General features: G+C 39.9%; 1 protein-coding gene across 1 annotated transcript; it reads left to right on the top strand.

Moving 5' to 3' along the window:
* Positions 1 to 231: 231 nt before the first annotated feature.
* LOC103331079 (TMV resistance protein N-like) lies at positions 232 to 6549 on the top strand. The gene is made up of 4 exons (XM_089051720.1): positions 232 to 959; positions 3167 to 4262; positions 4405 to 4683; positions 4835 to 6549. The coding sequence occupies exons 1-4, from the start codon at positions 367 to 369 to the stop codon at positions 6446 to 6448; spliced, it is 3582 nt and encodes a 1193-aa protein (XP_088907846.1). The 5' UTR covers positions 232 to 366; the 3' UTR covers positions 6449 to 6549.
* The last annotated feature ends 5448 nt before the right edge of the window (positions 6550 to 11997 follow it).

Genomic DNA, 11997 nt, shown 5'->3' with positions numbered 1-11997 from the left:
AACTGCTATGGCTGACTAGTCTTCAACTACTTGCACTAAAAAACCAGCAACACGTTGTAGGTACCGTCGTATTACAAAGAAACAGCTTGGTGACTAGTCTACAACTACTTGCACTGAAAGACCTCATAAATCTAACCAGGGCGCCACTACCACACCCAATTTTTTGAGCTTCTATTTAGTTTATCCTGATGAATGTACAAGTTAGTTGAGTTAGGCACATGGAGAGCACGTAATTTTGTTGAGTTTGTTTAAGCCTTTAGCTATTTGTCATGCATATAAGCTTAGTTCTTACTGTATTGTTTTATTAAGAAAGAAAATAAATACAAAATCAGATAAGATTCTCTCTGCTTCTTCTTCAATTCTTCAATGTTCTTCAAATCCTTATTCAAGTGTATAGGGAGTTGGGCTACTCAACCTCAACTTCCTTCAGATATGCCCACTATGACCACTCAACCAGTCTCTTCTTCTTCTTCTTCTTCTTCTTCTTCTTCTTCTTCTTCTTCTTCTTCTTCATATGATGTGTTTTTGAGTTTTAGAGGTGGGGATACACGCTTCAATTTTACAGATCATTTGCACGAGGCTTTAGTCCGTAAGGGAATCCGGACCTTCATTGATCGAGAGCTTGTGAGAGGAGAAGAAATATCGCCAGCCCTTGTCAAAGCAATTGAAGAATCAAGAATTTCTCTCATTGTATTCTCTGAAAAGTACGCATCTTCGAGGTGGTGCTTGGATGAACTTGTCAAGATCCTTCAATGTAAAGAATCAAAGCAACAAGTAGTTTTGCCCATTTTTTACAAGGTGGATCCATCTCATGTGCGAAACCAAAAAAGTAAATTTGGTGACGCATTTGAAGAACTTATTAAAAGGAAATTCAAGAATGACAAGGAGAAAGTGCTCATATGGAGGGAAGCTCTTACAGAAGCAGCAAATTTGTCCGGACATACTTTCAAGGATGGAGAGTGCGTATATTTCTATCTTTATCATTTTCATGTTTAATTTTTTTCTCTCCTTTCTCATTACTATTTGTTACACATTTAATTGTTACTCATTATTAAATTGCAGGAAGAAGATCTTTATTTTAATTTTTTTTATAAATATTTTCGATGTCATATTTTGAGGCCAAACTTATATATTTTAATAAGCATATAAAATACACTAATAATATATAATTTTAAAAAAAATTAGAAAAAGTAAAAAGACATCGAGTCTTGTGTGCTGCCACACGTTGGTGGGTACAGGGTTGCCACAGCAACTGCAGAATATTGGAAATAGAGAGTATTGTATGAGTCACCACATGATTAGCTAAAGTAGGGATGGGCACGCTACGGTATGGTATTGAGTTCATACCGCTACCGATACTGGAAATTAAAACTGGTATGGTACGGTATGGAATTATCATTTGCCAAAGTTGGTACCGTACCTTACCATGCCAAATCAGTATCGATACGATATCGGTACCAAAAGAATACAACTAAAAAATGCAAGACGAAATGAATAAGACAATAAAAATAGCTACTAAATTTCATAATTCATTCATATGATATGCCCTGAGAATCCAAAGCTTCAAACTGAAGCTTGAAGACAAAACACAACGTTTTTCAACATAATGTTGGCTACCCATATTAAATTACAACATTTTCTTATATGTGCAAGACATTAATTATGGGGGGAAACCAACTCAATTGCAGAAATGGGGAGAACAAAAATTGAGGAAATGAAATTTACATTAATTAAGCCATGAAAATGAACTTATAGATATGATTATTAGAGAAAATTTGACAGAAGATGCAAAAAGAAAATTACAATTCATAGACATTGATCAAAGAAAGTAAACAACAGCTACCCAAATCCCCAGCAGCCTCAAGAATTCTTCTTTTTTATCTGTACAAATTTGCAAAACGGGACTTTGGAAAATCTCCTTCCTACCTTCACAGTTCATCACAACAACTATATGTTTCTATTTGAACGTGTTTATATTTCGGTACGGTACGGTATTGACAGGTACCAAATACTTGACACCGCTACCATACCATACTCTATTGGTACGGTACGGTACGGTACCGACTATCACCCCATCCCAAATGAAACGGTGTGAAATCGATATGGTACGGTATGATTAGTGTACTGTTTCAGTATTTCGGTTTTAGATGCCCACGCCTAAGCTAAAGTAACATTTCCAGAAATATTACTTAAATTTATCGATAAAAAGATGTTTTGATGAAGATGCCCTCCACTTTTCTCAATAGAGTAATGTAATTATGTAACTCATAATATTGGAAATTGAATAAATATAAAATTATGAGTACTTTTGCATTGGAATTTCCTTTTAATTTTTCCAGCGAAAATTAGAGACACAATTGCAATTGATCATTGGAACTTGATCTAGCGAGGATATGTTTGTACAGTGTTATACGATTTTGTTAATCCAACTCTTATGTCAATGGTGACGAAAATCTACCAAATTCGTTTGGGAGTTATTCTGTCACTTATTGGGTACACCTTCTACGTACTTCTTTATATAATCATTTTTAGTAATTTTAAGTGATTATGGACAAAAACACATCCCATGTATTTCTCCATAAAATTGATTATTGACCTATCCGGAATCACTCACAAATGAGCCATCATAAAACTTCGTCATTTGAAGTAGAACAAGGTAAGCCAAAGTCAACTCAGCTAGCGAACAAATAATTTCTCTGTAAGAAATCATTTTGCATATCGACATTGAAAACCAATGATATCTACTTTTTAATGTTTGCTTTAGATTGCTTTGTAGGATCTTACGTTGCTTGCTAAGTATTATATGATAATTTCTTCTTGACAAAAAAACGTGAAACCGAATAGCGGCAAGTTGAGCAACTATTACGTAGCGAGAAGTATTCTGTTATAAAAATATACAACTGTAGTGAGAAGATTTATTTTCTTGGGTACTTTTGTATTTTTGATAGCTGTAAGTAGAAGTTCAAAATCCATATATTAATCTCTTCAAAAGACATACAAGTATAAATGATACATAACATAGGTTTGTGGTTAAACAACTATTACATCTTTTTTTCTTTTTTGGTCAGAACAACTATTACGTACTTGAGTATGTTGTGTTCTTTTGCGTGGTTGGATTTGTTTAAATCTGATTCATTGAATGTGTCTAATTTGGTTAAACTGGCAGGTATGAAACTACATTTATCAACAACATCGTTGATGGAATCTTAAGCCAAGTACTGAGCTGCACATATTGGAATGTGGCCAAGTACCCAGTTGGAATTCAATCTCGTGTACAAGATGTGGAAAGGCATTTAGATGTTGGTGGGAAAGATCGTCGCATGGTTGGGATATGGGGGACATCTGGAATAGGCAAGACAACAATTGCAAAAGCTATATGGAATGCAATTGCACATAAATTTGAAGGAAGTTGTTTCTTGTCAAATGTTAGAGAAAATTCAATGTCAGATGGGGACTTAATCAAGCTACAGGAGGCTCTTCTTCATAAAATTCTTGGCGGGGAATGGAAAATTCATAGTGTTGATGAAGGAATTGGTGTCATAAAAGAACGGTTGAGCCATAAAAAAATTCTCTTAATTCTTGATGATGTGAATCAATTGAAGCAATTAGACAATTTGGCTGGTGTTGGTTGGTTTGGTGAGGGAAGTAGAGTCATTACAACTACACAAGATCGCGGATTGCTAAAATGTCATGGAATTGATTTGATATACGAGGTGCAAAAGTTATATGGCAACCAAGCTCTTGAGCTTTTTAGTTTCTGTGCCTTCGGAACCAACAAACCTCCAAAGGATTATTTGGAACTCGCACAACGTGCACTAGAGTATGCTCAAGGCGTTCCACTAGCTCTAACAATTTTAGGTTCTCATCTTCATAATAAAGACAAAGATCGTTGGCAAGATATATTAGATAGTTATGAAGGAGAACCATATACAGGTATTCAAAAAATACTTCAAAAAAGTTATGATGCCTTGGAAAATTCCATGCAACAATTTTTTCTAGACATCGCATGTTTCTTCAAGGGTAAAAAGAAGGACTATGTTCTACAAATAGTAAGCAATTCTAAGAACAAGGTCTCCCGAGATTGTATTGAAGTACTCATTGAGAAGGCAATGATAACTATTGACTGTGGTACGATTCAGATGCATGACTTACTAGAAAAACTGGGCAAGGATATAGTTCACAAAGAATCCCCCAATGATCCCGGCAAGCGTAGTAGATTGTGGTTTTACGAGGATGTTGAACAAGTTCTAACGGAAAATACAGTAAGTATCACATATGTTATTATATTCAAATTGACAAGAAAGAATACCTTATGTAGCCTATATAATTTTCTTAACAAAATGTGCTTGCATTTTGGTTTGTAAAATGAATCCATTTTTTGATCTTAATGCTTTTCTATCTTAGGGAACAAGAAATATTAAAGGCATCATTGTGAAGCTTCCAGAACCAGCAGAGATAACCTTGAATCCAGAATGCTTCTGTAATATGGTAAATCTTGAAATTTTCATAAACCGTAATGCATCTCTATGTGGGCACATTAACTATCTGCCCAACGCGTTAAGATTGATTGATTGGGATAGATGTCAGTTACAATCTTTGCCACCCAATTTTCAAGGAAATCGTCTTGTTGAGTTCAATATGCCACGCAGTCGTATCAGACAATTGGACAGATTTAACTTTAAGGTATGCATTCGAAATTATTTTCATCCATTATATATAATTTCAAGTACAGTTGTTAATTTTAGAACGAAAAAAATGAAAATTTGTTTTCTAAGCTTTTGTCTTTTGAAGCGTGTGATTAATTATTTCCTATTTTTGTGTTCTTGTCTTGCAGCATTTGTCAAAGTTGACATCTATGAATTTGAGGGGTTGTCAATTCTTAGAAAAAATCCCTGACTTATCCGGAATACCAAATATAAAGTACTTGAATCTACGCGAGTGCACACTTTTGTTTGAGGTCGATGGTTCTATTGGATTCCTTGATAAACTTGTTGAATTGGATCTTGGTGGATGTTTCAATCTTACAAGGTTTGGAACAAGACTTAGATTGAAATCTCTTAAAAAACTTTATCTTAATAATTGCAAAAGGCTTGAGAGTTTCCCAGAAATAGAAGTCGAGATGGAATCACTACAGATATTGGATATGCGAGAAAGTGGCATAAGAGAATTGCCTCCATCAATTGCATATCTTACTGGCCTTCAAAACTTGAATCTTGGTGGATGCTTCAATCTTACAAGGTTTGCAACATTTGGATTGAAATCTCTTGAACTACTTGATCTTTGTGATTGCAAAAGGCTTGAGAGTTTCCCAGAAATAGAAGTCGAGATGGAATCACTAAGGATTTTGTACATATCAGGAAGTGGCATAAGAGAATTGCCTTCATCAATTGCATATCTTACTGGGCTTTCTCACTTGTTCGCTGCATATTGTGAGAACCTTACAATTACGTTCAACTCTCAAGTTTCATCCAGCAACTCCGAATTACAGCTGCTTCCCAACCTATTTCAATTTAATCTCACAGGATGCAATCTATCAAAACTTGATTTACTCCTGCACCTTGATTGCTGGTCCACATTAACAGAACTTGATCTATCGGGAAACAATTTTGTCAATCTTCCGAGATGCTTTAGCGAATTTGTCAACTTGCGGAATCTTGACATGAGTTATTGCCAAAGTCTTCTGGAAATTCCAGAACAAGTGCTTCCACCAGGAGTAGAATCCGTATCGCTGTATAACTGCACATCATTAGAAAAAATTCCAAAACTGGCTTGGGTATTGCTAGATAACTGCACATCATTGGAGAAAATTCCAGAACTCCCACGGAAGGATGACAATATGTATCTGAGTTTGATCAACTGCGTTAGACTACGCGGCTACGACATCACAGAAAATATTTTTCTGAATCAGGTTTCGGTTTCTTCTTCGCATTCTCATTTCGACATTCGTCTTCCAGGCGATGAAGTTCCAAAGTGGTTCAGCTGTCGTAAAGATGCAACAATAGTTAGACCTTATTTGGTTACAAGTCCTGGAACGAAGAAATACAATGCTGGATGTGAAGTTAGTTTTGAAATTCCCCCAAATTTGAAATGGGAGACGTTAAGATTGGTTCTATGTGTTGTTACTCAAGCTGATGCCAAGATTCTTCTCAATGGAAAACTCGTCAATGAGAGACATATTGCATCATGGGAAAGTCATGTGCAACTCACGTCTATTCCATTATTGGATAGGCACGCGTACGAGTTTGAAGAACCACTGACGAAGCAGGGTAATACGTGTCAAGTTATATTTGACTTGTTTGTCAAAGTGCCCACACCTGTTAAAATTCCCTGCGGGGTCCACCTACTAGGCCACCAGGTTGCTGATGTCAGTGAGACTGATGTTGTTGATCATGGGCCAACGCAGTTGTTGTTACCTGATGCGATGGCAGTGGACGATGATACTTTATGATGATCAACACCATGACTGCGAATTCCTTTCCTTGTCTTTAGCGTCAAAGACTAGTCTTGGCAAGAGGCCTCGCCAATCAAATTACATGGCACTTCACGATGATCATCATGCTAACGTCGTCGAGATTGGTGATCATGAAGCTCAATGGCTTGCTTTGTTTACGGGACCAGCGGATCACCAAAACAGGAGGCACATTGATCCTAATAAGGAGCCAAAGTATGTAAATCCATTAAATTTTGAATGATATCTTTGCATTTTCTGGTCATAATCTGCTTTTTGTGTTCAATTCAAGTTTAGCAATATTTTGCTGTGCATATCTAGGTATATGTTGTAGTTTTCAGGGTGTGAGTTTTTTCTTCTTTTGGTTTTAGGTTAAATCCTTTTTCTTAGCGCTATATATTCGATATTAAATTTTCAGGCAATAATGAAGTTCCAAAGTGGTTTATGCGAGCCCCATGTTTAGCTAACGAACCCAATTTCCAATCAAATAATATGGGTAGAATATTTCAGATATATTTCATTCTCCAAAAGGAGGTATTGATAATACAAGGTTACAAACCCTAGTAGGGTTATATTAGGAAATAAGAAAAGTCCTAATTACATAATATCTATACAAAAAGGAAACAAATAAAATCCTAATAGAATAAGAAAGAAATATCCTAATAGGACCAGGATATCTCGCTAACACTCCCTCTCAAGTTGGAGCAAAGACGTCACACATGCCCAACTTGTCAAGTGAGTTGTGGAAGATACTAGTAGAAACAGCCTTCGTAAGAACATCTGCTAATTGATATTCAGAACTAATGAGTGGGAAGGAAACAATCTCCGCATCCAACTTTTCTTTAATGAAATTTCGATCAACCTCCACATGCTTTGTACGATCATGTTGTACAGGGTTATGAGCAATTGCAATCGCAGCCTTATTATCGCAATATAAATCCATAGGTTTCTTAGGCCCAAAGCCAAGATCTCTCAATAATCTCCTCAACCACAGTAACTCACATACACCATGGGCCATTCCACGATACTCGGCCTCAGCATTAGATCGAGACACCACCTTTTGTTTCTTGCTTCTCCAAGTAACAAGATTACCACCAACAAACGTAAAATACCCAGACGTAGAACGTCTATCAGTAGCCGAACCTGCCCAATCAGCATCGGTGAATCCTTCCACATCTGTATGACCATACTTGGAAAACATTAACCTTTTGTCAGGAGTTACTTTGAGATATCTCAAAATACACGTCACAGCTGCCATATGATCTTCACTAGGTGCAAGCATAAACTGACTCACCACACTTACTGCATACGCAATGTCAGGACGTGTATGAGCTAAATAAATTAATTTCCCCACAAGCCGTTGATAGCGCTTCTTATCAGTAGGAACTTGATCAGGATATAACCCTAACTTGTGATTCTGTTCACTAGGAGTATCAATTGGTTTACAATCCAACATTCCAGTTTCTGCAAGTAAATCCAAAACATACTTCCTTTGGGACAAGAAAATACCATGCTTAGATCTGGCCACTTCAATCCCGAGAAAGTACTTCAAGTCACCTAATGATTTCATCTCAAATTCAGACGCCAAATATTTCTGGAGACTCCGTATTTCTGTCCGATCATCTCTAGTTACAATCATATCATCAACATAAATTATTAAAGCTGTTAATTTACCTTTCCGACTCTTCAGAAACAAAGTATGATCCAAATTACTTTGTACATACCCAGACTTCCTCATAGATGCAGCAAACCTCCCAAACCAAGCTCTTGGAAACTGCTTTAATCCGTATAAGGATTTCTGTAGTTTGCACACCATACCCTCCTTAGAGGTTACAGGGACACCTGACGGAGGGTCCATGTATATTTCTTCCTTGAGGTCACCATGAAGGAATGCATTTTTGACATCAAATTGTAACAGAGGCCAATCATGATTAGCAGCCAAGGACAAAAGTACGCGTACAGTATTGAGCTTTGCTATTGGAGCAAAGGTCTCCGTGTAATCCACTCCATAGGTCTGAGTATAACCTTTCGCTACCAGCCTTGCCTTGTAACGGTTAATGGAACCATCAGCCTTGTGCTTCAGAGTAAACACCCATCTGCACCCAACTGCCTTTTTTCCTTTTGGTAAAGGGACTAGCTCCCAAGTGGCATTCTTATTTAAGGCTTCCATCTCCACATGCATTGCATCTACCCATTTTGGATTTGATAGAGCATCCTGCAACTTAGTTGGCACACATACACTAGATAATTGACACAAATATGATGCATATGACTTAAACAGCCGATGAGTTGACACATAATGATTAATGGGATATTTAGATTTGGCATGTATATCAGGGGAATATTGCACTTTAGGTTTACCACGAGTAGTGCGTGGGGGTAAAGGATAAATAGATACATCATTAGAAAGTACCTCATCATCATCACGAGTTGATTGGGACAATGGCAGGGCAGAGGGGGGCCTTATATCAATCTCATCTTCACAGCCAATATCACTATAACATTCTTCTGGCAAAGGGCAAATCTCATCAAGGAATTCAACTGGCGACCGGTCGGTTTTGCACAGATTGTTGGGCGACCGGTCATTTCCTCTGGACGATCGGTCGTTTCTAAACACTCGTCACACAAGTGCCGTGCGACCGGTCGTCACCCTCTACACGACTGCCGGATTTGCACAGATTGCTTGACGACCGGCCGCGTCCTTTAAACGACCGGTTGTTGGCACTCCGTCAGAGATTCTTTCAGATGCCTCTGTACATCCAAGATTTTCACATGCATTTTTCCGTCCAAGATCTTCCATTCCGAAATTCTTTAATTCACTCCCCCTCTCCCCCTGAATTGGAGAGGAGGAAGAGACATAATACGGTACTTCTTCATGAAAAGTGACATCCAAAGTAACATGTACCTTCTGTGAAGGAGGGTGGTAGCACTTGTAACCCTTATGAGTAGTAGAATAGCCAATGAAGACGCAGCGTGTAACACCCCGACCCCAAATTTATCCCATGTTTTAATTTATTTAAGTGGAATTGAGAAATTACCCGTGGGATAGGGGTATTTTAGTCATTTTGTTATCCGGAAGGAATTTATGAATTCCGGTTGTACCGTTGCGTAGAGCACGGTGGGATGAGTCCGTAGACACGTAACGGGCTCGAATCGGAGTTGTAACGAGAGAGATATGATCAAATGAAGCTCAGTGGCATAATCGTAAATATTTGGAAAATGGATTTTTGGTTAAAAGACGGAATTACCCCGTCTCTCTCTCTCTCCCCGCGTCTCTCTCTCTCTCCGACGGCAGCTCCTCTCTCTCTCTCGAAACTCCGCCACCGCCCATGGCGATGGGACGGACCGGCCAAAAGGATGTGCTCACCGCCAAAGACTGCCCTTCCCGACATCGGCCACGCTCGCCGGAAAATGCGTGTTTTGGCGGTTTGCGAAACCGTCGGCTTCGTTCTCCGTCGTCCGGCCGCCATTTTTGGCCATCAAGGTATGGAAATTCATCCCTTCTACATGATCTAGCTGATGGTTGGGTAGGATTTCCTAAATTTTGAGGCTAAGTAGCTCGATCTACGAATTGAAATTCGGCCGATTTTAGGATCGAGATTTCGGCCACTTCCGGTCAGTTTTTGGGGTATGCCCAAGAACAAAAGTGACTCCAAATTAGGTGTATTACCTAGGGTAGGAGTCTTGGCTCACGATTTGGAAGTTTTCCGGCGATGCGATATCGCTTTAGACACCCACGCGACGGCACGTGTGGCGGCGCGTGGGCACTGTAGCTAAGGGGTATTTTTGTCCCACTGTGATCCTCTCGATGTCACGAGCGCATAGGTGTGCTCGAATCTCATTTTGGATACTGTTAGAGTTCCGAACGGATATCGCATATCGCGTATTTTCCGGGTTCGCTAGGTTTGGACCGTTGGATGGTCCTGAAGTTATAATATGTTGATCTGGTATTACCAGGATCGTGTAGGATTTGACGGATCGAAAAATGGAGTCCCGGATACTCCGGAAATGCCAACCCTAGGGTTAGGGTTTTAGTGACCGTCCGATTGTGCGATCGTGAGCGATCCGACCGTCCGATCTGGACCAAACTTGCAGGACGTGTGTCCTAGACTTTGTAGAACCTATAGGAACTTTCGGATCATAATTTGGAGGTCGTGGGCCCCGAGGGCCTGTTTGACCGAATTTGGGTAGTTTGACCCTGGGTTGACCGCTAGACTTTCGTTGTAGTTCTACCATCCCAGGAGGGTTAGAATGACCTTAGTGGTAGGTCTTGAGTGTTGTTGAGTTAAATGGTTTATACGTGAATTTAGAATATTATATATGATTTAAATTGTGAAATTATCAGATGCTATACCAGGGTTGAGGTTTATTTAGGAATAGAAATTATATTTTTATATTTAATTGTGTGGATGTATAAAGGTAAATAAAGCGATCGAATGTTAGTTTACAGTGCTATACGCACTACCCCACGTACCCCCCCCATATTGTGATCATGTTGAGGTCTTTAAACCCGTGTGGTGGTGAGAATGTAGCCAGCCAAAGTGAACAGATGAGGGCCGGTGAGAATGTAGTCAGGCCGGTGTTGAGGCCGCACGCGTCTTTGGATTAGCCGGCGTGTTGACAAACCCCATACGTGGCCGGGTGCGTCCCGGCGTATGAGGGGAGATATGATTGTGTGAGGGCTGGTGAGAATGTAGTCGGCCCGGTGTGAGGTCGCACGCGTCTTTGGATTAGCTGGTGTGTTGGCGGACCCATACGTGGCGGGTGCGTCCCGATGTATGAGGAGATATGATTGTGTGCGGGCTGGTGAGAATGTAGTCGCCCGGTGTGAGGTCGCACGCGCTTTGGATTAGCCGGCGTGTTGAGCACTCCCATACGTGGCGGGTGCGTCCCGACGTATGAGGAGATATGATTGTGTGAGGGCTGGTGAGAATGTAGCCAGAGCCCAAGGTGTTGAGGTCGCACGCGCTTTGGATTAGCCGCGTGTTGCACCCCATACGTGGCGGGTGCGTCCCGACGTATGAGGAGATTTGTGTGAGGGCTGGTGAGAATGTAGCCAAGCCCAGGTGTGAGGTCGCACGAGTCTTTGGATTAGCCGGCGTGTTGACAGACCTCATACGAGGCCGGGTGCATCCTGTCGTATGAGGGGATTATGTGATATGTTGATGAGTTCTCATGTGTTGTAGGTTTATCCGGCGTGCGGATAGGTCCCATACGTAATTTTGGATGTTCCAGCGTATGGGGAGATATTATAATTGTGTTTGGTGAGTTGTGATGATTAAATCCTAGAATGTATGAATTTGTATGGCTGTAATGGTTTATTTGATATTAGGAGCCAGGATAGATACGAAAGAGCTACGTGTGGCTTGATCCCTTAGTAGGGTACGTAGGCAGCCTGAAGTTACTAGGTGCAGCCACAGATTAGACCCCACTTAGGTGGTCTTATTGGGATTGGTTTAGACCTCGTTGTTGGTCCCAAAACTTGGTTGAATTGAGACTTGTCCTGTGGACTAAGTGAGTGAAGGTGTGCGTAAATAGATTTTGAATTT

This window comes from Prunus mume, linkage group LG5 (genome assembly GCF_029339155.1).
Source record: "Prunus mume cultivar Tortuosa linkage group LG5, ASM2933915v1, whole genome shotgun sequence".
NCBI lineage: Eukaryota > Viridiplantae > Streptophyta > Magnoliopsida > Rosales > Rosaceae > Prunus > Prunus mume.
Note: the sequence above shows the minus strand (reverse complement) of the source record. Positions and strands in the feature narration are given on the sequence as shown.